Source organism: Ochotona princeps, chromosome 19 (genome assembly GCF_030435755.1).
Source record: "Ochotona princeps isolate mOchPri1 chromosome 19, mOchPri1.hap1, whole genome shotgun sequence".
Classification (NCBI taxonomy): Eukaryota; Metazoa; Chordata; class Mammalia; order Lagomorpha; family Ochotonidae; genus Ochotona; species Ochotona princeps.
In genome coordinates this window covers 49,014,023-49,040,276 of record NC_080850.1, presented here as the reverse complement: position 1 = coordinate 49,040,276, position 26,254 = coordinate 49,014,023, and the positions used below count along the sequence as shown (strand labels likewise).

The window sequence follows — 26,254 nt, the reverse complement described above, 5'->3', positions numbered from 1 at the left end:
GCCTGGCCGAGCAGCTCTGCCAGGAAGGGCGGGGCCAGGGCGCACAGCCCTCTAAAGGTCAGAGGAAAGCTTTCCATGCTAAGCGTCTACAAAGTCCACCTTGCGGACTCGAGAATCAAAAATAATTGAAATTTCAATAATTCATCAGCACATTTGGGAGCCAAAATAGGCAAATTTCCTCAGAGCAAATTGCACTCAATGGTGAAATGGCTCAGAGGGCCTCATGCTCGGCCACGGCTTCCAGAACTTCAGGTGGGTTGATACTGGGTCATCGCCTGAACATGCCAGACATGGGGACCAACTGCATCAGCCGGCCAAAGCCCAGTGGGACAGCTCATTCTGGAATGGTCCCTGACAAACAAGGAATAGATGCCTCGTGGCAAATGGAAGGGTCTGTTTTCCTGTCAGGCACCAGGAGACCTCTCTGGTGGAGAGCTGCATTTTGATTTCTGCTGCATTGTGATCTGAGGAGATCCTGAATAATTAACAATGTTAACATGCCCTCTGCCACTAAAAACCCTGGAGTGTCCATGTGTGTCCACGCTGTAGACATGGTCAGTGGTGAGTTCCTAGAACCCCACCAGGCCTTCTCACTTTGCTTACTTAAAAACACAAATGGCCCTGGACTACTCACACAAATGCCACTGCAGCTGTGTTTTGAAAATATTTCCCCCTTCAAGGACACAAGCGAACCACATTCTTTGTTGGAAATTAAGATGAAAATGAAAAAGACAGAACAAGCACTCACTCTTTCTTATTTCTCTCTCTTTCTAACCACACAGAGACAACACCTTCCAGTCAGTTCTGAAGGTGGGTATGCATGGAGCCTTCAGTTTAGAATAACTCCTAGGTCTAAATACGCTCTTCAGTCTTCAAAGCGTTGCACTTGGAGAGCATCACACTGGTGGGCTACACTTCACTATCTCCACAACAATTGTTAGCAGAGGCCGTGTGGTGAGCTGCCTGAGTGCAAGGGCCTTCTCCCTCACCCACCCTGGAGTGGGGCTCTTGCCTGATTTGAATGAGTAACTAATTATCCAGAAGTAACTAAGGCTACAGCCAGTCTGTGGACTCCGCACTGGCAAGCCTACGAGAGGGAGAGATTTACCCTTCTTCTTCCGGGTGTTGGGTTATGTCCTGCGTCCTAATGTTAACCCTCAATGCTGTGGGTACTGCCTCATCTCAAAACGGTGTCTTGGTAGACATAATTAAGTGAAGGCTCCAAAGCAGGGATGAAGGCACCATGGTGGGTTTAGAGGGGGCCCATATCCAGTGGCTGGAGAGGAGAGGGAAACCTGAGACACAGAGATCTGGGGAAGGAAGTTGTGTGACGTCATGTGAAGACAGAGTCAGAAACTGGCACAAGTTCAACATCACCAGGAATGGCAAGAGGCAAAGGAACATTCTCATTTGGAGCCACTGGAGGGAGCGTGGCCTGCAGGCACTGCAGTCCAGGGACACAGAAGAGTTGATTCCCTTGTCAGCTTTGGACATGCTGAACTTGGGTGGGGGGACCTTCAAGTGTGCAGGTGGCAAGGCCTATGTTGATCATGAGACCCAGCAGTCTGAAGGAGGAGATGAGAACCTAACAGGTTCAGGAATCTGGGGCAGAGTGGAGAACTGAGGCACAGCTGTCAGGCAGGGGCCCGCGGAGGATGGGGTGGGAGGAGAGTTGGCAAGCAGAAAGCAAGCCTGGACACCCAAAGGGGCGGACAGGCCGTCGAGGACACCCGTCTACTGGCCTCTAGGTCTCCACTAGGCATGCTGGGAGGAATTGGGGATGTCAGATGTGAGAAGGAGGCTGAACGGGACTGAAGAAAACCCAGCACCTTTCACAGCAGTGCAGCTCAGCTGAATGTTCATCCGAGAGTGACGCAGTAAGCGCCCATTTTCTTCATGGAAGTCATGGTGAAGAACAGAGGAGGATTAAAGGCCTAACAGTGAAGTGTGTGCTTAGGGCATCAGCAGAAGCAAGACTCGGGCACCTTCCTGACAGGCCAAGAGGAAGGAAGACTGTTGATGAAGGAGACTAGAAAGAAAGATACTCTGATAGACTCAAAGGGAGGTGGCCAATCCCGGCCAACTGGGCCGAGGATGACAGAGCTGGACACAGGTTTACAGAGCAACTGAAAACTTCAAGCAAATGACAGCCTCCAGTGAAGTCAACAGGCCCCGCCATTAAAAATGCATAGAAATGCTGCCTAATAAACAATGAGCAAGAAATTCATTGCCAAGGTTAAAAAAAGACAGTAAACCTGCAGGGGCCAGAGCAAGAAAGGCAGACGGCCAGGTGAGAGGGCAGGTGGTGTGGTAACCAGCGAAGCAGAGCAGACACAGGAGGAGCTCTCCAGGGGTCAGGAAGCCGGTGCAAGCTCTGCACCAAGGACAGACCTGTGTGTCGCCATTCTGCTGAACAGACAGCACTGGCAAATCCCCCTGTGGGCTCTCCGTGCCATGAGAAAGCTCATGCGCACATGTGGGCAGCCCCAATCACAATGGGGCCCAAAGGTGACACAACTGTGGAAAAGCTCCTGGCGTACATGGGTCCCCAGAGCGTGATGACGGGTGAGGGAAATGCTCCCTCCTCCTCTGTCCCTGTCCATTCACGCTTCTCCCTTTCTGGCTTCATGGCCCTGACAGGGGCCCTGTGACCAGGAATTCGGCTCTCTCTTCTGTGAAGAGGAAGAGGCTCTGGTCCACTGTGCCTATCTGTGGGGCAAAACGGACACCATTTCAAATGGAAGGATGGAGGGACCTGTTCAGCTGGATCAGGGAACTCCAACTTCACTCTGTGGGCTCAAGGTTCCAGAGCAGTGGAATCCTGCCTAGTGTAACACTGCAGGTGGGTGTCCAGGGAACCGGTCCAGAGGACACACTGGACGCCCTGTTCCCAGCCAGAATCTTCAGAGCCGCATTAAGGTGAACATCACGAAAAATACAAAAGCGATTTGGAGGGGAAGTGGGGCAATCAGAAAGAAGTTCAGATGAGGGGATTTTACACGTTTCATAAAAAGAGTAGAAACAGTTTCCTGAACGTGCCAAATGGAGCAGACGCCAGGCTAGCAATACAGGGACTCAGATGTGCTGAGCAAACCCAGGGAGCATGAGGGAGGACATGCAGGGAGCTGTTACCAATACCTCTGTGCCAAGCGCACCAAGAACATCCTGAAGAACCTCTACAGACAGGTTTGAAGGGATGCCGTGGACTATTTCTATACAAGTTTATGATTAAATGGGCAATGGATTCTCATGCCTGTGGCCACATCAAGTTTGCTTTGCTGTAAAATTGAGGAAAGCATGGCTCGTTTCTGTGATATGGCAGGTAACCTACACACTTTAGGCAACAAATGCAGACAATGTGGGAAGGCTGGGCTTCGCCATGGCCTGACTCTCCAGGGCGGCCACCTGCCCCTTCAGACACACATGGCAATCGCCTATTGGCAACCTGACAGCCAGGGCAGCCACCTGCCGCTTCAGACACACATGGCAATCGTCTATTGGCAACCTGACAGCCAGGGCGGCCACCTGCCCCTTCAGACACACACATGGCAATCGCCTATTGGCAACCCTGCCTGCCCATCTTAGCAACCAGCAGCCCAGGACACAAATGGCCAATCCCACTGATGAAGTGAACAAATCAAGAACAAGTACTTATTTCCTATAGGAATTAATTGTACCTTGCCAAAACCAAACCCTATTCTTTAAGTGTGGGTAAATAAGTGATTATATAACAGAGAACACTGAACGAAACGATTCTCTCATTTAATAATGAAGTATGTCTTCCTGCTGTTCCTTAGTTACTGCTCTGTCATGCAGCCCTATTTGTTGACTGACTATATTAAAGACCTAATTTAATTAAATCTTGAACAGGGCTCACAAGACCTATGGACAACACTTTGTTTAACTACAGGAGGCAAGCACAATCTATTGATCTGATCAGTTAAAACTTAACTGTCAATGTGGGCGAAGAAAAACATGTGGCCCCCATGTTTTTATGACAACTTTGATAAGCTGTGGATTTGGACCCACCACGCTCCGTGGCACCACAGAATCTGCCGAAGTAAATACCATGAGTACAGAGGCAGCAACAACCACAAAGGGCAGACTCGCAATGCACTGAGTGTGGGGCAGGCACGGGGTGGCAGCTAAGGCTGCACCCCATACAGCGTCTCACATCGCAGCCCACTCTGAGGGCCTGGGTTTGAGTCCCAGCTCCCCTCTTACCCCAGCTTCCCATTCATGTGTATCCTGGAAGGAGCAGGAGCTGCCGAGCACTTGGGTCCCCACACCCCCAGGGGTGAGCTGGCTGCAATTCCATCGCCCTGGCTTTGGCTTGGCCCGGTCCCAGCTATCATGAGCACCTAGAAAATGAACCAGCAAATGGAAGATGCTCTCTCTTTTTCTGTTATTTTCTTTGACTCTGCCTTTTAAATAAAATGAAGGTAGAAAATATGCTAGGTAGATGGTGATGTGTGGAAATCTTTTAACATTGGATGTCACGCCACCTCCAGTGGAGCTAGGTGAGAACATCACCAGAACATCACCGGGCCGAGGCGGAAGCTTCAAGGAAGGATGCCTCCTGGGTTCGGCTGCATCTCTGGTGGTCTTGGTGTTCCTGGCTGTACTCTTTGCTCTTATCGTTATGGCTGGAATAATGTTACTTATGCACACGGCAAAGGCTCAATATTCCTTTATGGTTCTATGAAGCCTTCTGACAGAAGACTGCACAAGGATTGCAAGCAGTATAGGATAAAACTATCAAGTCACTAGCTTTAATAAACCTACTTAGGGCTATTTTTGATTATAGTAGAGATCTATAGCTTAAAAAAACCATACAGGAAGAAAAACTAAGAAAACTAGACAGGTTAATATTAAAACCAATGTAAGGCACAAAGCACAATGAGAGTTAACCGCTTATGATTAAAACTGCAGCTGGTGCCAAACTGCGTCCACAAGAAGTAGCAACTGCAGTCTGTCACCAGGCTGTTAGAGAACAATCTTTTCTCGACAGACCCACTTACCTCCCTGGAATAACTGTTTGTAGAAATGTAACCACATGAATAAACAAAGAAAATGTCCCTTTGCAATAATCTATTGTATATAAGTTGATGCCTTACTTTTGCAAAATGCACTCAGATACAACTGCCTTGAGTTGTCATGTCTGCTTGTCACTCGCCGAATCCTTGCCCACCGTTCCCGGGTTCCTGTTCCCCTCGCACTGATTGTTCCCACCGAGCCAGTCCATCACAATTGAAAATCTAGTAAAATGCTATTCGGTTATCTAGAAACTTCTTTGAAACCCATTCTTTGAAAAATCTGTCTAGAGGGCCTGGTGGCGTGGCCTAGCGGCTAAAGTCCTCGCCTTGAACACCCCAGGATCCCATATGGGCGCCGGTTCTAATCCCAGCAGCTCCACTTCCCATCCAGCTCCCTGCTTGTGGCCTGGGAAAGCAGTCGAGGACGGCCCAAAGCTTTGGGACCCTGCACCTGTGTGGGAGGCCCGGAAGAGGTTCCTGGTCCCGGCATCGGATTGGCGCGCACCGGACCGTTGCGGCTCAGTTGGGGAGTGAATCATTGGACGGAAGATCTTCCTCTCTGTCTCTCCTCCTCTCTGTATATCCGGCTTTCCAATAATAATAAAATCTTTAAAAAAAAAAAAGAAAAATCTGTCTAGAAATAAACAGAAATGCACCCAATATTTTCTTATTTGGAGATAAATAAGGCATAAATATAAGCCATCCAACAGTTAACTCTGGATTTTACCCCACCCCTCCCGAACTACTGTAAGGGTTTGGAACTTTCCCACATGCCAGGTACTCTACACATCTCATGTAGGCTTCCTGTATTGAGAATCACATCATTTCTACTTTCTGGCAGAGTAAATGGAGGCTGAGAAAGGTCAGGCAACTGGCCAGGGGCTCATGGTGACTTGGTAGGTCACGTTCAAAGCTACTGCACCAGGCATAGTTCACCACACCACGCTGCTATTTGTTGACAGTGAGCCCTGGAGCTAGCTGGAGGAGACGCTGTAGTCAGGAGGTGGGAGGACAGCTTTGCGCTTTGTGCTCATCATAATCTAGGGCTGACAGTGCTTCAGTAATTCCAGTTGGAAGAGGAAATTCATTCTAAGTCACAATATGTAATTATGTCCAGGACCCACACTCCTCCATAAGCCTGCACCGTCAGAGCACACACTCAGAGCAAGCCTAATTAGGGCATGCCTCCCAACAATCAGAGAGGCGGGTCAGGAATGGCTAGGTGGGGCGGCCTGGGTGCTGAGGGACTCTCACCAGGCTGTCCAGGTAAAGCCTCTGCTGACTAAGCAAGTGTGGCGCGTGGCATCCAATACAGCTGAGCTCTGGGGATGTGCTTACCAAGTGAGATCAAACAAAACCATGTTTGCATAGGAGAGGCAAGACTGCCAGCCTTTTAATTATAATATCAACCATCACTGAAGAAGAGTTGATAGCATTCAAAAATAATAACTTCCTCCACATTCAGACCTAATGGTGGACAAGGATACCTGTACATGGATTAAGAACAATGGCTTACACCTGCTGACTTTATTGAAAACATTACTTCTAAGGTGTAATTTAGAGGAAGGGAAGACCAAGCAATGGAGAAGGACCGTGAGAAATACCAAATGTATCTTCCTCTCTTTGATCCTACTTGATTTGTGTGTAAAATTACTAATCAGAGCACAGGAAAGCAAGCTTCTAATACAGCCAAGATTCACAAACAGAGCAGGTCTACTAAGTAACAGTGAGGTCAGAAGGGAATTGTCTGTGCCTGAGGAATTCATTGCTTTGCCCCCTCTCTGTCACACACATCAGATAGGTAACTCCACCTTTGGAAAACTTAGTGTTGGAACAAGTCTGCCCCACAAAGTATTCTCAAAGCTGTGCAGGTATCAGCGCGAGTTCCAGGAGTCATACACACAGACACAGGCACACATGTGTAGGTACACATGAGGGTACTTTAAAATCCATGCAAAAACAAAGTTACCGGTCAACTTCGGAAGAGGCTGTGGCCCAACAGTTAGGATGCCTGGGTCCCACAGTGCAATGCCACCCACTGTGCAGATCACAGAGGCTACCATGACGGCTCAAGCACCTGGACCCTGCCAGCCCTGTGGGCTGGGATTGCCCTCCCAACATCGGACGAGAGGTTGCTGCAGGCATTTGGGGAGTGATCCGAAGATCCCTAGTCCTTTGTTTCTTAAAAAAAAGTAGTGCTAAAAAATCCGTTAAAATCCATGCATGGGATTTTTCTTTTTCTAATAATATGCACTTCTTGCAACTTTTTAAGGGCCCATCACATTCATGGATTTCTAATTTTTTTGGCACCAAAACGAACTTTTAATTCCACTTCCTGTATACCTTTTGAATTACACACACACCACACACACACACATGCACACACACCACACACACAGAGGCATGCATGCAGACACAACCACAGGAGTGCTCTAATTTTAGTAATTCTGCACTAGGAGAAATTAGGACATTACACCTTAGATTTAGTGTAGGTAAGTGAGAGTACTTACCTACAATATTAATGCATATTTTATAGCGAAAATGAAAAAGGGAAAATTCTATATATGCATTTTCAAATTAAAATCATCTTTCAGTTGAGCTGGGGGAATTTGCAGACACCCAGATGGAAGTTGGAGAATCTTTGGCAGCATTTCACCATCCACATAAGAGTTAAGATTTCAAAGAAAAAGCAATCTTTGAAGTCTCATCTCTACAAATCATTACTTTCAAGACACATTTCATAACAAGAAAGGGGTGGGGCCTGCCAGGATGACAAGTGCCACCCCTTGGCTGAGTGTCCTGCTGTGTGTTCTGGCCAGGAGCGGCCTGGCCGGGGCGTGCTCACCCTCCTCCGCAGCCGGTCCCGCTCCTCGCGCACGGCATTCATGGTCGCCTTGGTCCGGGTCAGCTCCTCCTCCTTGCTGCACAGCATGGCGGTCAGGCTCTCGGTCTCATCCCTCAGCCCGGCCAGCTCCTTCTCCCACCGACATCGCTCCTCGGTCAGGCTGGGGTACAGGTCCCGGCCGAGCACCCCCTCGATCTCCTCAACTGTCTGCAAGACGTGGAAGCAGAGAGAAGCCACGTGGGTCACCCTGGAAAGAGAGGCTGGCAGAAAGCAGGCGGGGCAGGAGCAGGTGCCCACAGTGGGGTGGGTTCTAGAGCTACCTTACTGCAAACGATGGCTGTGAAAAGCAACACCCTCAAATCATCCCGCCTCAGGTTTCTGTCATGTGCCAGCATTGCAGTCTGCGCTGTCCAGCAGCCCTCAGAGCAGGAAAAGCATAGCCAGTCCTTTCTGCTGCATCGCCATCACGGTCCCACACACAACTGCCCGTTCCTTCATTTCAACTCCAGGATGGGTGGAGAAGGTACGCAGCAGGCAGAGGACGCAGTGAGCAGCTGCTCCAGAGGACACAAGCCCAACACAAGGTGCAAACTGCACCCCCACCTAACTCTGAGTTTCCTAAATGACAGGCCTCCCACTTGCCAACTCGGCAGTCGGATAGGGCACAGCCTCATCGCCGGCTCGGCAGTCGGATAGGGCACAGCCTCATCGCCGGCTCTCGTTGTCTGGTTGGAACTCAGACACTGCGAATGAGGCTCAGTCAAGAGAGAGATTGAGGGCCCGGCGGCGTGGCCTAGTGGCTAAAGTCCTCGCCTTGAAAGCCCCGGGATCCCATATGGGCGCCGGTTCTAATCCCAGCAGCTCCACTTCCCATCCAGCTCCCTGCTTGTGGCCTGGGAAAGCAGTTGAGGATGGCCCAATGCATTGGGACCCTGCACCCCCATGGGAGACCCGGAAGAGGTTCCTGGTTCCCGGCATCGGATCGGTGCGCACCGGCCCGTTGCGGCTCACTTGGGGAGTGAAACATCGGATGGAAGATCTTCCTCTCTGTCTCTCCTCCTCTCTGTATATCCGGCTTTCCAGTAATAATAAAATCTTTAAAAAAAAAAAAAAAAAAAAAAGAGAGAGAGATTGAGCTTCAGTGACATGGAAACAGAGGAAGTGCCTGGTGGAGGTTTCTAAGAAGCTATGCACCAAAAAGAGGGGAATGTATACTTGGAGAGCTCTTCCCACTTCCTTTAAACACAGCATCAACGGAGAACAAGCACCACATCAGACAACAGAACCGACTGCTTGCTCACACTTGGAGAGGAAGAGTAAGCCAACTGATTTTGTAACAGGAGGGAGAATTCTGGGAGGCCGGCAGTGAAGGGGGCGACAAGACACTAATGACATGAGGACACACCTCTCTCAGCTGCCAGTGAGGTCCCTGATGGAGACAGCCACCCAGAACTTGCTGCCGTCCCCCCAACTAAGCTGTGTCTTTCCTTTTAGACTTGAGATTCCGACCCTCCTCAACTCCGCCTTGGCCCCGCGAAGTCCTTGGTGGTTAGCAGGGTCCTCACCTTCAATTTCCCTCTGTGGGCTGTGGCCACACCCAAGTGACACCAGAGAAAGCAATCCCAGAGACTGCTGTCTGTGCCCCACCCACAGCAGCTGTGTATGCCCTGAGACCAGTGCAGATCCCAGATGCAGAGGCAGCTGTGTAATACACGGGCATCATGCTTCACCTGGAGACAAGAAATCCAGCCTAAATGCTCCTGTGGTGTGGTGACTATGGAGAAGCAACACACAGACACCAGGGACTCTGTACTAAGAGAACACAGCTTGCCACTGCTCAACGATGAGTTGGTGCAGAAACAGAGAATTCCTCAGCGGCTCCTCCCTAGGCGGTAAGATGAGAGCATGAACAGGGAATGGCGTATGCCCAGTCCTGGGTGCTGGGGATTCATGACTGAACCAGGCCCGAGCCGTCCACCGTGTCAGCACTGGGAATGAGAACTCCTTCAACAGTGACCTGGTGGCCTTAAGGCCTTACAATCATGCCTCTAAGCACAGCTTGCAACCTCAGAGGGCACGACAACGAACCGGAGCAAAACAACGTGGTACAGTCCCGTGGCCTGATGGCCTCCCAGTAACCCGTCCTCTCGGCTGCAGAGCCTCACATCTTGATACTGACGTCAGGACATCGTCTAGAGGAATTCAGCCCGACAAGAGTGTCCAGGACTCCTGCTCCTTCCGGAGCCCCATGGCTCGCCCAACGACAGCCTGGCCTGGGGATGGGGATCTGACTGCTGCTCCGGGGCCAGGGTGGTGTGCCTACCTTGATGGCCAGGTCGCAGTGCTCGCTGGCTGTGGTGAGCTGCTCGATGTGCCTGTCCACCTCGGCCACCGACAGGCCACAGCTGCTCTTCTTCCTGCCACAGACCACGTTCTCCAGCCCCGTCAGCACCCTCTGCAGTTCCGAGTTCAGGTCGCTGCAGGTGTCTGTGAGCCGAGGACAGTGTGAGAGGTGGGAGGCAGGGATGGACGTCACTGGCTTCACCTCCCTGGAGGGGCTCCTTCAAGTCAGCGGAGCCACCAGGGCACTGCACAAGTCCAACCTCACTGCTGGCCAGCCCGGCCTCAGGACCACTGGTCCCGCCCCCAGGCCCGGGGCTGGAGTGCAGTGCTTTCCGAAGGGTCTCAGACCAGTCACAGCCCTGATCTCTGGCCATGCCCAGAGGGCTGACGACCCTCAAAAGCCGCCTGTTTAACTCTCCAGTGCAGCCATTCAGAAAAGCAATGACTGCAGAGAGCAGCTCTTCACTTTACTAAGCAAACGGGTCAGAAAGTACCGGAACGAGCAGGGACAACAGGCATTTTGGAAAACAAAATTGCCCGAGAAGCAGCTCCTGTCCTTAGATAAGTTTAAAAATCTGGACTTGCCTCAAGCCCCAATTAACCAATCGATATGCTTCATAACTTACGTCCTCCCGGCACAAAAGAGTAACGAATGGCCCAAGGAACCATGTAATGTTTTCTAGCTAATTCTAATGAACTGACCCTTGAACCTTTGAGTCACAAGTCTGGTTTGTCTTTGTCTTTAATTTCCAGACATCCAGGGTCTGGTCAGGGAATGAAAACTTCAAGTTAGGCCTTGGAAGACAATTCTCTGACTGTGGGAAAATTGTCTTAAACTCAAATGTGAGCTTCTTAATATGACATTTTGAATCCTGCATTTGGTCATGCCACTCAGGTATTAGGACGACACGCAATCTCTCAAAGCATACCCCTGCCCCAAATCCAGCCTGGGGTCCGTGCAAGTGGCACTCAATTTCCTCCTCTCCTCTTCCTTTTCATCACAGATGCTATGCACTGAAACGGCCAATTGTTTTTTCAGGCTCACTGGGCTGCCTGTCAATGACTTGAATCTAGAAAGAAGACGGTCATTCCAAACAAGACATCCAATCACAAATCTACCCTTCACTTGAACCTGCTCCCCTCCGTCTCTCCCATCTCTGGATGGCACCCGGCCTCCCACTTACTCAGGTTGTCTCAGAGGCTACTCCAATGTCCTTCTGCTGCGCATTTTACATCCAATCCATCTAACGACCACGGTCTTACCCCAAACTGACCTCCTCGGACTACTCCCACAGAGCCCACCACGACCAAGCCATCAGCCTTCCTCAACTGCGACCCTGGCAGCAGCTGGCCACTTTCACACCAAAGCCCAAGGGAGCCTCTCAGAGACTGGATTCTGACCAAGCCTCCAGAGGCTTCCATCGCCATCCAGCCAAGGCCAAGCTCCTTACCAGAGCCCGTGAAACTCAGCATTGCTCATATTCAGCCGGGCTGCCCCGTGGAGTTCCCCAGGGTGGAGTCCCCAGGGAGCTTTAGCCCCGCACCACCAAGATGCAAGCCACACCCTGCACCAACTAAGACACAGCCTCTTGGGGGTGGAGCTCGCTCACAGGAGCTCACAAATCCACTGCTAACTCCAACCATGCAGGGAGTGAGAAACGCTGAGTCCTCCCCATTCTCCCTGCAATCTTCCCTGGGTCCACTAGGATCTGTTCATACTTCTGGCTATCCCTGGAATGTGCTAGAACACCTGTCTGCCCAGGAGCTCCTTTCCTTGCCACTTTTTGTGTCTACCATGGATTTCCACTTGGTTCTTCAGTTTTCTCACCTCACCGGGCTCTCCCTCTTCGAAGCCTGGAGTGTCCCTCCTCCTCTGCCCAGTTCCAAGCCCATTATCCAATTTTCTTCACTGTAATTATCTTTATCTGATCTGACTCACGTGTTTATCTCCCCCTACTAAAACATGAACTCCAAGGAAGAGGGGACTCTGGTCTTCCTCACCACACAGAACAGTGCAGGTGATCACGAGGTGTTAAATGAGCCAACACAAACTTCACATCATCGTATGTTTACCAGACAGACCTCAACCAAGCTGCAGCAGCATGCTCTACACCCACCTATGCCTTCTTCCTCGTGTGGACCCCACCCTGAGCAGGACGACAGGCCAAGGCCACCACTGCAAAGGCCTCTGAGGGAGAGTGGTGCAGCCACTGCTGAAGGCCAGGGAGCCTGGGAGAAGCAAGGGCCCAGGGTTCCGGATGGGGCTTCACAGAGGTGGCATTTGCACGTCTTAGGAGCCTGAACACCAGCATGGCTCCTTGGGTGTGATCAGCATCCTGGACAGTGCAGGAAGGGCCTTCCCACTCCTGACCCCATTACATCCCATCAGGCAGGTGAGCTCTGCTCCACAGAGGGGCTACCACTGGTGACTGACCCGATGCTGTGCACGGGGTGGGTAGCAGACCTGGAGTGACAGAGCCAGGGCAATGCACAATGCTACTCCAGCGGAAGGACCTTTGGGGGCATTTGAGCACAAGGCACATCACTCAAGTGGAAGCACAACTGACCAACAGGAACAGAAATCAAAATTAAATGAGGAGTAATGACTTTGAAAAGATGTGCAAATTTTAATTCCTAGAACCACCACAAAGACCAGTTAGAAGTCAGCTGACAAATGGAATGTTAAATAATTTAGCTAATCTAAAAAAAGGAAGAAAACATGCAAGAAGGGACAAAATGAAACAAACAGTAACCCAGAAGATCTATCAAATGTTTCTTTAGTAAGATTAAATATTAATGAAACCCCCCAAAAAAGAGATTATCAGAATGGAATTTAGAGCATCTACATAACAACTGAAATAGCTGCTTGAAAAAACAACACAAAACACAAAATAACAGAAGTACTGGGCCCGGCGTGGTAGCCTAGTGGCTAAAAGTTCCCACCTTGCATGCACTGGCATCCCATATGGGTGCCGGTTCATATCCAGGCTGTTCTACTTCCCTTTCAGCTCCCTGCTTGTGGCCTGGGAAAGCAGACCATCAGACATCGTGGGCGCTGCCCTCCAGCAAGCCGTGGGTGACCAGCAGCTGCTCCCTGGACTTGGCATGTCCACGGCCCGAGGATCAGCCTTCTGCGTAGGGGTGCTGGCGGTCACCCCAGTGTGTGTGGTTGCCTCACCTCTTGCAGTGTTTTCTATACGTAACTTTTCCCAGATAGAGCAGGCTGGAGAGCAGTCAGCTTAGAATAACAGGAACCCAGAGGATTGTTTTGATACTGCTGCTGAGGGGAGACCTGTGTCCTGGGGAAACTGGGAGTGCAAGCAAGAGGCCACTCATGGCTTCAAAAAGGAATGTGGCTCCTGGCACTCCACTGGAGGCGGCAAAGCTGGTTTTCTTTTTCCCTCAGGATTAGCTACACCCCTGTTCAGAGGTAACACTCCAACACTGAAATTGATTCATTTAGAACCAAGTGTTAAAGCTACCTTTTAATTTTTTCCCTTCTAATGTCCTGGAATAAACCTATCCCAAAAGAAAGGTTGGCCCAAAGGGCTAGATGTCAAAGCCCGCCTTCCCCGCTCCGAACAGCCCCAACTCCTCCAGAACGCACCTGCTCTGAAGCATGCTTCCCGAGTGTGGGGCTCACTTCACAGCCGGTGCCGGCTGGCTGCTAGCTGGGAAGCTCCTCACCCTCTTCTTCCTTGAGGCATTCCCAGCATACCATGGAGATCCCACTTCCCAGATTTCCTCATCACAGATGGTCTCTTATTAAACCCCCTTTCGGAGGCACAGCACTCCCTGTAAACCTCTGTCAACTGACGCGCAGACCTTCGCCCATCATTCAAAGCTCTGCTCTCCAACCTGAAGCCTCAGGCAGGAGCAGCCTCTCCGGATGCAGCAGATGCGCTCAAGGGCGAGCACACTAAACACTCTTAGTAAAGGGTTGCGCTTTTGTTAGTGCATCTGTTCACTGAATTTAAGGCAAAGTCAACTGATACCAGGTATCCTACTAAGACGACAAAACATGCAGTGAAGCCATGTGTTGGCCGTGTGAATCCCGGCCAGGCTAAGAAGGCAAGCCCAGGCTTCCTGCGGTGTGGGCTGCAGCTGAACAGGCTGTCTGCTGTACCCTTGCTACCTGCTTGGGGCTACAGGGGTCCCAGATCACACCTGGGAGAGCAGCTCAGAGGGGACAGAATTACGGCTCCACAGCCCTGGGCAGCACCACAGACAGAAAGAGGGGTGAGGTGCCACAAGGCAGTAACTGCTTCTCAAGCAGAGCTCTTTAAAGAAACAGGACAGCGCCCGTCCTCGCACAGGAGCAGCATGGGAGGGACTCGGCACCAACACACCTGGGCTCTCTCCACCGGCTGCCGCCTCCTCCCTACTGTTCTGACATTACTGCCTCTGCAAACTGGGCGTCTGCCTGCACAACACTCTCCTTAGGGCAGACAGCTAATTTGGGTCTTTAGTTCCACTACAACGGACACAGTAGCATGTAAGGCAGTGAGAACGGCTGTGCTTTCCTCCACTCAACCAACTCCTCGAATAGTTAAACTGTAATATAGGCTTCCCCGTGATCCCAGAAGTCCTATAATGTGCCTGAAGCCATGCTCCAGCTTGGTGGTCATGGAGGGTGGACTCACCCACATCGGCCATGACCACGGTGGACTGGTTTTCAGCGATGGAGACAGAGGTCTGGTCCTGGTCCACGCTCCGTGGGTCCTCGCTGACCTCGTGTTGACTCTGGCTCAGGTCGGAGCGCAATTCTGAGTACTCATCCTCCTCCCTGAGAAAGACAGCAGAGTCAGCTTCCCCCGGCAGCATGGAGACAAGGGGAGACACGCAAAGAAAAGGCAGACGCATCGCTCCCAGGCCCCACAGACCGTGATGCCCTCGAGACCAGGCCAGTGAGCCGCATCTGTGCACCATCAGCGTGCGCAAGCCAACGGCCACTTCTGCACCCAAACGTGCACACATAGGTGTGTACTGGACATGGCTCGTCTGTCAGCCTCCCCGGAGCTGTAGGCTTCAAGGGTATCCCAGAGGATCAGCCTTCTGAACTCCCTCCAACTCTGAAGTGAGACAGAACCAAGACTGCTGGCTTGCAGGTGTGGGTTAGCAGAGCAGCCGAAGGCGTGAGGAACGGCAGCCACAGACCGTGGCTGTGGCTCTGGCATGTGGGCTCGGTCCAGAGACTGGCAGGGCGGCCCCTTACTCACACAGGCCAAGAGGCACAATGCTAGCTCTCTCCTCTCCGTAACGCTGCCTTTCAAATAAGCAAATCTTTAAAAAAAAAAGAAGCCCTAGTTTATAGGGTATTTTTAATTAAAACTACCCCCTAATTTGGGAAAACTTTTTTCTAACCAGTTATAAGGTCCTCAACCATGTAAAGTATGAATGAGGAAAGGGAGTGGCAAACACATGAGACATCCTCCTCTCAGTTCATCCCAAGGTCAGCCAGGAAGGTTAAACAGCAAACACAGGTATATTGTGAGCTCCGGAGACGAGCGGGGAGAGCCTGTGGCACAGGATGAGGTAGGAGGTTAAACTGAACTGAAATACAAGGAAGTCTGGTCTTTTCTGCTGCTCCTCCAGCGACCCTGAAAAATCATGAAGCTGCACATCGCCCTTGTCTTCTGCCTCCTTCCTGGATGGAGGCTGTAACAACAGGGCATCCTCTGCAGACTCTTTGCGATTCTGTGTACACAGCAGACAGATGGCTCAGGGCTTTCTGCACCATTTGGGAGCACTGGCCCGTCAAGAACAGCAGCGCCTGTGAAGTAAAACCACTGCTGCTCCATGGCAGCTGTGCAAACACGCGGTGCTGAGGTGAGTCCCCAGGGTGCCGTGCCACAGCCTGGGTGCCCCACCTGGGGAAGGCCCCGCCACAGATGCAGCATCAGCAGTACAAGACGGCTCTAGGGATCAGTGCCCCTCACCAAGTGATGCTCACCTCTCCAGAGGAAAAAGTGCCTTCCAAAAGCACATCATCTGCAAATTCTGGTGCTGAAAACCAGGACAACACAAAAAGATCCTACAAAATGACCATTTTATACCAGCAAAACAGAAGCTTTGAGGCTGGCACAGCAGGCTGGCCCTCTGCTTCCAGCACTGGCATCCCACAGGGGCACTGGTTAGTGTCCCAGCTATTTCACTTCTGACCTAGCCCTCTGCTTATGGTCTGGGAGGACAGTAGATGATCCCTGCACCAACATATGATGATGGAAAGAAATTCCTGGCTCCTGGTTTTGGATCAGCTCAGCTCTGGCCATGTGGTTATCTGGGGAAGAAAACCAACAGATGGAAGACCTCTGTAAAAGCAGCCTTTCAGCTAAAAATAAATTTTCAACAAAACGGAATCCAGAAGTTTTGGTAAACTGAGTAAGAAAGATAACCAAAGCACTGAGAGGTCAAACGACTAACCTGGGATTACGCAACCAACTACTGAACTCAGTACCACCAAGGAAAGAATCTGCTACCATGCCTGAAGGACAGGCCTGCCCACACTGCCCAGCATGAAGAGCCCTTCTCCTCCCCAGCCAGGAGGACAGCAGGCAGAAAGGGAGAAGGCCGGCAGAAGCGCTGTGCCCTCCCTGCTCACCAGACTTGAAGATGCGATACCGTGGAGTTGGAGGCATCTAGGCGGCAGCATCTCCCTAGACCCGTCCCCAAGTCTACCTTCCTCTGGGTACACACTCCTGTCCTTCCCTGGACTGTGACCCAATGCTGAGGGCCAGTCAGTCTTTCCCCTGCCCAGTCACTGTCGCTAGCCCCTGTGCCGACTTGGTGTTATTGAGCTGTGTTCAGTCTTACACTTACCAAGGGATGTGCCCTGAAACAGAGACGTTTTAGATATAGGGAGGGACTGTCCACTTTTCAGTTCTCTGCAAAGAACCTACTGCAGTGGGGTTTGCAGGGTGACACATCAGCTCCCTATGCAGTGGGGTTTGCAGGGTGACACATCAGCTCCCTATGCAGTGGGGTTTGCAGGGTGACACATCAGCTCCCTATGCCTGCAGGGCTGGCATCCCATCTGGGCATCAGCTCAAGTCCTGGCTGCTCCACTTCTGATCCTGTCCTCTGTTGGAGGCCTGAGAAAGCAGCGGAGGATGGGCCACGTTTGGGACCCTGCGCCCACATAGGAGACAGGAAGAGGCTCCTGGCTTCGGATGGGATCAGCTCTGGCCACTGTGACCCTCTGCGCAGTGAACCAGCAGACAGACCTTTCCTTTTCAGTCTTTCTGTCTCTCTAAATTCTGCCTTTCACTTCTGCACGGGGTAAAGACCAGGCTTGGGGATCACTTCTACAGCTGCCAAGGGCACGGGGTGCACGGGGTGGGGTACGGGGTGGGGCCTGGGGGAGAAGCAGGGGAAACCCTATACCTACAAAACCATACAACGGAAAATAAGAATTAAAACAATTTAAAACTCTGCATTTTAAATAAAAATAAACCTTATAAATAAACCTACTTCAAGTAATAAGTGACAACCAAACTTGTGCTTCTTCAAGGTCACCTCCCCTCGTCCTGCGTCACACAGAGGAAGCTCAGACTCCTTCCCGACTCTGCCAGCAGCTGAGCGAGGGGAATTCTGAATTGCTCTTCTACACTGCAATCCCATCCAAACGAGATCTGACACAAGACATTAAGAACTTTCAAACAGCGAATGAGGCCTGAATGCTGGAAGAAAGGGGTAGAGAAATGCGTCTTCTGGGATTTACTTTTCCTCCTTAGGACAGGACAGGCGACAAAGAGGTTCTGGGCAGACTATGTTGGCGGTACAGCAACAGGTGGGATCAGCCAAAGCACAGCTGGAATCCTGGAGAGCAGGGACACCCTGGACACGAGCTCTGCTCCGAGAGGTATACGGCAAAAAGCAGGAGGGCTAGACGTCCATGCATACAGCACAGGAGAGTGCTCAGGACTGAGCCGCTGCCACTCCAGTACAGCAGACCACGGCGCGCGCCTGGGAGGACGGAGCTCAAGGAAAGAGTGAAGAGTGTGTCAGGGAGGAAGGGGGACTTAGGGCCAACTCTACACCAAAGGACCAGTAAGTATCAGGATAAAAATCACAGGAGATGGGCCTGGCGAGATAGCCTAGCAGCTAAAGTCCTCGCCTTGAACACGCTGGGATCCCTTGTGGCCACCGGTTCTAATTCCGGCAGCCCCACTTCCCATCCAGCTCCCTGCTTGTGGCCTGGAATGGAGTCAAGGAAGACTCAAAGCTTTGGGACCCTGTACCCATGTGGGAGACCTGGAAGAGGCTCCTGTCTTTGGATTGGCTCGGCTCCAGCCATTGCGGTCAGTGGTTACTTGCGGTCACATCGGACGGAAGATCATCCTCTCTGTCTCTCCTCCTCTCTGTATATCTGACTTTCCAATAAATAAATCTTTAAAAAAAAATCACAGGAGATGACTCAGGTTGAAGAACCAAAACCCGGGTGAATTCCTAATTCTGACCTAGCCTGGAGTGACAGGGCAGTCCTTTGGACATGGGCGCTGCCCCTGAGTAGTGTCCCAGTCACTCTCTTCCAGGACATTTGGTTTCTACGGCTGTGGGCCTACGCCGCAGCACAGCAGGTCTCAGGCCTCAGCAACTCATGGGCATGGAGGGACTGGAAGATGCTTCCTCTCAGGATGCAGAGGACAGAAGAGTCTGCTCCCACCGGGGCACGGCCTGTACCGACCCCGCCATGCGGCAGAACCTGCTCCCACCGGGGCACAGCCTGTACCGACCCCGCCATGCGGCAGAACCCTCAAGGAGGGCAGGCAGTATAAAATAAAGAGTAAATAAAGAAGCTAAGTAGAATTCAGAGTGTCGCCTGTACAGATGCAATTTCCCGATACATTTTTTTAAAGTTTTTTTTTTTTTATTGGAAAGTCAAACTTACAGATAGAAGAACAGACAGAGAGAAAGATCTTTTACTTGTTGGCTCACTCCCCAAGTGGCCACAGTGGTTGGAGTTGAGCTCAATCGAAAGCTAGGAGCCAGGAGCCAGGAGCCTCTTCCAGTTTCCCACGCGGGGGCAGGGTCCCAAGGCTTTGGGCTGTCCTCCACTGCTTTCCCAGGCCACAGCAGGGAGCTGGATGGGAAGAAGGGCTGCTGGGATTAGAACCAGTGCCCATATGTGATCCCGAATCATGCAGGGCAAGGACATTAGTTGCTAGGCTACTGCGTTAGGTCCCTCTCTATATAAATTTAAGGCACCATTACATGTTTAAGACCAACAAGCTCAATGGACTTTCATCAGAGGAAGTTTGGTCAGTACAATCAATTTAAGCATCTTGAAGCTGAGTTATTCAGGTTGTGTAAGATGCATTTTCTTTTTATACAACTCACTGTGTCCAATGGCTTTCAGCTTCTAGTTTTCGGAAGTGAAACATGTCTCACATGTCTCAGAGTTACAGATTTGCCAGCATCGTGTGGCTTGGTCTGGGGAGAGCAAGGCTGAGCTAGACTCTAACACCCACTGGTACTCATGAGAGTGAGGGTAGGGTGCAGCATGGGCTGGGCTAGATCTCAGCTCTTGCTGAACCAAATGAGAGCTATGTCTGGCAAAGGACCAGGTGTGGATGGGCCACAACACCCAACAGTGAGGGATGGAAAGGGTATGAGCTGATTGGGCAAGGACACCGTTCCTGCCAGGACAACAGGTGGACAAAGTCAACCTGGGCCAGAGACCCACTGGTATGTGCAAGACCTGCCACTGGGAGGAGACCGGATAGAGGAGCCCGGGGAACTCCTCTGTCTGGCTGCAGTCCCTGCAAGTTAGTGCAAGAACCAAGGCAAGGGGCAGCTCAGCCCAGACCAGGTTACAGTACCTGCCAGCATACATGTGGGTCAGGTCAGGGGTTGGGCCAAGCTGAGACAGTTCTTAACATCCACTGACAGATCTGAGAACCAGGATGGGACGTGGGAGCGGCCATGTCGGACCGCATTACCAGCTAGTTCACACTCAAGCCAGCACTGGGGGCTGCTGAAGCACCCACTGGTGGATGCCGAGGGAAGGTGAGTCACGTCTGTGGGGGAAGTAGATGTTGTGTCCATGAACCCCAGGGAGGGAGGGGCCCTTGGGCCTTCCAGGGCAGTGGAACCCCTGGAATCCATTAACTCCAGGGAGGGAGGGACCCTTGGGACTTCCAGGACGGTGGAACCCCTGGAATCCATGAACCCCAGGGATGGATGAGCCCTTGGGCCTTCCAGGGAGGTGGAATCCCTGGTATCCATGAACCCCAGGGGTAAGTGGCCTGGGTCCATGAGCTCCGGGGATGGGGGGGGGCAGTCTGTTGGGTCCTGGGTCACATGGCCTAGGGTCAAGGGCCCACCTGCACAGTGGGTGCTGGATACGTGAGCCTCAGGGGTAGGGGTCCGGCTTGGCCCTGGGTCTCCTGATCCAGGTTCTAGGACCCACCTATGTAGTGAGAGTTGGGTCCTTGAGTCCCTGGGGGTGGGGAGAGGATCCAGCGGGACCTGGGTCTCCTGGCCCAGTCCTTGGGCCCACCTGTGTGATGGAGATTATTAGGTTGATGGTGTCAGGGGTGGGGGACTCGGAGAGGCCTGGGTCTCCTCGTCCAGGTCACTGGGCTCACCTGTGTGGTGGGGGCTGGGTCTGTGAGCCCAGGGGGTGGGTGGTCCAGTGAGTATTGGGTCGTGGGACTGCCTATGAGGTGGTTGCTAGATTCGTGAGCCCTAGGGGTGGGGGTCCAGCGTGGCCCAGATTGCCTGGCTCAGGTCCATGAGCCCACCTAGGAGAAGATGGAGTGCTGGATGGCAGACCATGGTGCACATGGAGGACATGGCAGCTCATTAGGGCCTGCAGGGGACACCCAGTACCACAGCAGAGAACGGAGAACAAAGCTTATGGACAACTACCCCAGACACATGAAGACAGCAAACATCTGGGCAACTGGAGATTATTAGGTTGATGGTGTCGGCCAATGGGTATTGCAAGAGATTCCTCATCCAGGGATCAGCGAGATTGACAGCATTTCAAAGCTATCACATCCACCTGGGCAGAACCCTCGGAACATGTGCCATGGTGACCCTGGTTGGTATCAGGTGGCCCTTCCCCATCCTCGGGTACTGGGATGGTGGGGAGTTTGGGAATGGCCTATCCCCTTATCTCTCCCTCTCACCCTTCCGCAACAGGAAGAAGAAATAGAAAGCTTGGAAACAATGATCACACCCACTTCTCCCTAACCCTCGATCCTTCCCACGCTGACTGACTATGTAAACATCATCTAAAAACAAAACAAACAAACAAAAAAAAAAACCAAGAAAACAAAAAACAAACCCCCAGCATCCCCAGTGGGATCCTTTAAATGTGCTATAATAACGTCTTGGGGCTGAAAAGTCTTCATGTCCGTGCAGTTCCAGCCTGCAATCACTAAGGAGACCAGGATATAATTTAAAAGCCTTGAGGTTCTAAATTAGAATATGAAATTTATTGCGTGGCTCCAGCTCTGTGCAAAATTTTCCATAATTCCTCCCAGAAAACCAATGCCCACCAGCACTCTCCTCCAAAACTTGACTGTTACTGTGCCTCAGAGCTGGCACAAAACCCGACTTCTACAGAGTGCTTCCGCTGCTGCCTCTACAAGTGCCTTTACCGAGGCGTGGGTGAACACTCAGCAGTCAAGGACTCTATGGCGCAGAAGGCAGGTCCCAACTGTTTGTTTGCCTTTTAAAAATATCAACATTTTATTTGTTTGAAAGTCAGAGTCACAGAGAGAGAGAGGGAGAGACACACAGAGCTCGTCCATCTGCTGGTCCACTCCCTAAGCAGCAGCAATGGCCCGGGCTAGGCCAGGCCAAAGCCAGCAGCCGGGAAAGTTGGGTCTGCCATGTGGGCGGCAGGGGCCCAAGCACTCAGATCATCTTGCACTGCTTTTCTGAGGCCAAAAGCAGGGAGCTGGACCAGAAGTGGCAGCTGGGAAATAAACCAGCACCCACATGGCATGCCACTCTTGGAAGTGGCAATTGCACCTGCCCTACCACCATATCAGCCCTAGTTTGCTTTCCTCATGGCTGCTGTTGGAGTGTCCCTGGGGAAGTGTACAAACTCTCACTTGGGCTCTGCAAATGTGCAAGCACTTCCTCTGAATTGCAGGCAGATGCGATAAAGCAAGCACTGCATCTGGAAGACTCAGCGGTCAAATGACTGATAAACAAGACGACAAAATCCCTGATGGCAACTTTTATGGAAAGAAAATCAAGTAAAAGCAGGGAAATGCTGGGCTCAGACACCTCTGTTCATGCTGAGCACAGCCATCAGGCGTTCAGTTACTATTTTTAAGCTGCAGCTCATATGAGCAGAAGCATGAGTCAAATCTTGTCCCCAGCCTCAAAAGCCTTAGAAGAAAATGAGCCAATGTTGGCAAAGCAGCCAGAAGGGAGCACAAAACGTCATTTGATTATCTGACGTCTACACAAACACTTAGCTACAAAGCGTGCCCGTGATGTCTTCAAAACCTGCAAGGGTTTGAGAGCAGCCTGGCTGGTGATAGGGGGTGGAAGGGAAGCTGGTGTCAAGACATGAGGGCTGCATTTCCACTTCACTCAGCCCATGCCTTCAACCTTGGTGAAATACAGGGAGGCTCTCAACTTCTGCCCTGGCTGCCTCCCGGGGTTACGGCCTGGCCACAGTCAGGACAACGGGTGAAGTGCAAGGTGCTGCAGGAGCCAAGGATGTCTTCATGACAAAGCAAGCATCCCTCACACCCAGATCTGATCCAGCTTCCAGGGGAGAGACGGCCAGTACCTGATGGTGGTGGCCTGCAGGCGGTCTATCTTCTTGTTGAGCTCGGCGATGACGCTGTGCAGTTCCGTAATGCGCTCCTCATACCGCAGTGTCGTGCGCTCCTGGACGACCTCATGCTCCCTCAGGAGGTGAGACTGCTCGCACTGCAGAGAACAGCACAGGCATGCACTGAGTCCACACACCTGCAGCAAGCTGTATGGCTGAGCGCAAATAAAACCAGTGCCCACTCACTGCCACCCAGCACTGTGGCCAAGGACTGTCTCTGTGGGCAAACTCTGCGTCCCCGATTCCCAGGACACTGCATAATTCTTGTGGGATTGTCCAAGTGCCAGGCTTTCCCCAAGACAAGCAACAGGCCAAGGCCCAGGCTGGAGCCATCAGACAGTATCCCTGTGGAATCTGTCTTGAGGGCCTAATTCCTCGGTTGTAGGAGCCAAGCCTCCAACAGCCCTTGGAAGACTTTCCCCTGGTCCCACTGGCCACCTCCTGGACCCCACTGGCCGCCTCCTGGACCCCACTGGCCGCCTCCTGGACCCCACTGGCCAGCCCCTGGACCCCACTGGCTTCCTCCTGGACCCCACTGGCTGCCTTCTGGGCCCCACTGGCCAGCCCCTGGACCCTACAAGCTGTCTCCTGGGCCTCACTGTCCACCCCCTGCCCCACCCCCCACCCAGCTGTCCCTTGCGCCCCACTGGCTACATTCCCAGACATTCCTACTCAAGTTCCTTGGGGCCCCTTGTCTCTTTCTTTTGTCAACTGACTGTTTTCTGCAAGGGTGTGTTTGGCCTACTGTTGAAGCCATCCCACACGGCAGGCCACAGCGACTTCTCTGACTGGGTGTCTGTGCAGATGTCATGTTCTCTGATTTCTCTCCCTCGACTGTCACCTCCTGCAGTGGCCCCAGTCTGGCTCCACGCTGCATGCTGCCCTGAGGCTGCCCGGCAGGAACCAGGACGCGGGCAGGCGCTCCCCACGCTCAGAAGCAGAAGATGCTATAGAGACATTTTGTCCAGGCAGAGTTTCAGTCCTAAGGAACAAGCCCACCTCTGTTACTGCTCTCCGCTCACCACAAGCCCCACCAGGCCCTGGGTGCCTCCTGTTACTTGCACAACAAGTACCCTCAGGGATGTGACAAGCCATCCAGTCATACTGACCTTCCCATCCACAGGAATCTTCAGTTTGAGGACACCAAGAGCCACCTGTGTGAGCACCTGCTGGCTCAGCAAGCCTGCACTTCCAGGCACGTGGAGAAAAGAAAACTTCCCACCCACTACCTCTAATGCTCTCCCTCCTTTCCAATGGTGCAACTCCGGCCAGGACAGAGGCTTTCCGACCCCTGCAGAAAGCAGCCCTGAAACAACAGACATCAGGGATGTCCGGCCAGGGGCTGTGGTCATGGCCAGTCTGCACAGTGCACAGGAAGCTGCAGGGCAGCTGTGCCAGCATCTGTGAGTCCAGGGGTCACCCAGGACACCCCAGCATAGATAGTACGGTTGCTGAAGGGAGGTCAGCCACAGACCCTGCAGGGCAGCTCTGCTGTGAACTGCCGCTCTGAGAGGCAACCTGAAATGTCACCCAGCTCCCGTGTAAGGCCAAGGACACAGGACCTAAAAGCGCGACCGCAGGCAGGGGTTAAGCAAAGCAGGAGCTCTGTGTGGAGACCATCCCAAACAACAAGACTTTCACAGGCCATGAATCCCTTTCCCAAGAATCGGAGGCCCAAACAAAAGTCTGTAAGATGACAGGATCTCAGGGACAGTTTCTGCTCATGGCTGCAAGCGATTCCACAAGACCAGGGCTTCTCAGACAAGCCTGACCTCAGAACACTCCTCTGAGCACTACAGAACATTTGGGAGCCCCTGCCGCTGGGCCTGGGTTCCTCCAGACAGCTGTGCTCTGCCTACGAGTGTACCACGGTGGACATGCCCGTCAAGGTCACAAATCCCGCTTTTTTTTTTTTTTTTTTTTTTTAATTTACGTCCTTGAAAGGCAGAGAGAGAGAAGGAAGAAGAGGAGAAGGGAGAAAGGGAGACCTATCCACTGGTTCACTTTCACTTCCCAAATGACTTCAACAGCCAGGGCTGGGCTGAGTGTTCCAACATGGTAAGCCAGTCTGCAGGTGGTGGCTTAGCTGCTACCAGCCCCATGAGTTGCAGTTTTTCAAAAAATTTTTTTTTTTTTTGCAGGCCAAGCACGGTAGCCCAGTAGCTAAAGTCCTCACCTTGCATGCGCTGGGATTCCACACGGAAGAGAGTTCTTGTCCTGGCTGCTCTGCTTCCCCTCCTTCTCCCTGCCTGTGGCCAGAGAAACCTGTCAAGGAAGACCCAAAGCCTTGGGACCCCACACTCGAATGGGGGACCCAGAAGAAGCTCCTGGCTTCTGGCTTCAGACTGGCTCAGCTCTGGATGTTGTGGTCACTTTGGGAGTGAACCAGTGAATGGAAGATCTTTGTCTCTCCTTCTTTTTGTAAATCTGACTTTCCAATAAAAAGAAATCTAAAAAATTTTTTTGCAAAATAATACTTTCAGTCCACTCAATAATCACAGGTTTAACACACCAATAACCACAACATTCAACTAGTAAAGAGATCACAGTTTCACGGGCGTATGAACAAGGCCTATAAACAAACTAGATATGTCTGTTTCATTTGCTATATATTTTTCTGTATTCCCTAGTACTACTGCATACATGAGAAAATGCGAGGTTTACCTTCTTGGAACTGGCTTACCACACTGAGCACAGCGGTTCCAGTCCCAGCTGTTAAAGCAATTGTAGGATACTTGCCCAACCCCTCCCACATAGACACACAGCCTCCCTCTCTGGTTTCCAGGCCGTTCTGCAGGGCTGTGGGCCACTGTGAGAGGCTCCCGGAGCTCACCCTCTGATTCCTCATTCATTCTTCCTTCTTTGTAGGTCTCACAGATCTATGCTGTGCTCACCGTCTGGGAGGACAAGCAACTGTCTCACATGTGCTCTTACAAAGCACACAACCAACTGACAGCCATTCGGTGTGCCCTCTGACTGCTAAGAGCCGTGGGGGATCTTACCTAGAGAGCAGAGACCACACCTGCCTCCCACGGGAAAGGGGGCTTGGGGGGTGCAGGCAACAATATCAAGGCACACACAGAAGGTGCTGCAGCGGAGAGGAGAATCCCTAATCATGTGGATTGGAACTCAACAGTTCATAGAGGGCAGTGACAAGATGCTGGGTGGCACAGGGGAGGTGATTATGAAACGTGCCCAGGGGGAGCTGCAGTCTTGTCTTCCAGG

General features: G+C 52.0%; 1 protein-coding gene across 1 annotated transcript in view; it reads right to left on the bottom strand.

The window, feature by feature from the left end:
- The window catches only part of MCC (MCC regulator of WNT signaling pathway), a 207,440-nt gene that overhangs the window by 26,514 nt on the left and 154,672 nt on the right, over positions 1-26,254 (bottom strand). The window contains exons 3-6 of the mRNA XM_058677491.1: positions 22,985-23,127; positions 14,868-15,010; positions 10,205-10,368; positions 7,882-8,088 (exon numbers count right to left, since the gene is read on the bottom strand). Coding sequence (XP_058533474.1) covers positions 7,882-8,088; positions 10,205-10,368; positions 14,868-15,010; positions 22,985-23,127 — 657 coding nt within the window. The remainder of the gene's footprint in view (positions 1-7,881; positions 8,089-10,204; positions 10,369-14,867; positions 15,011-22,984; positions 23,128-26,254) is intronic.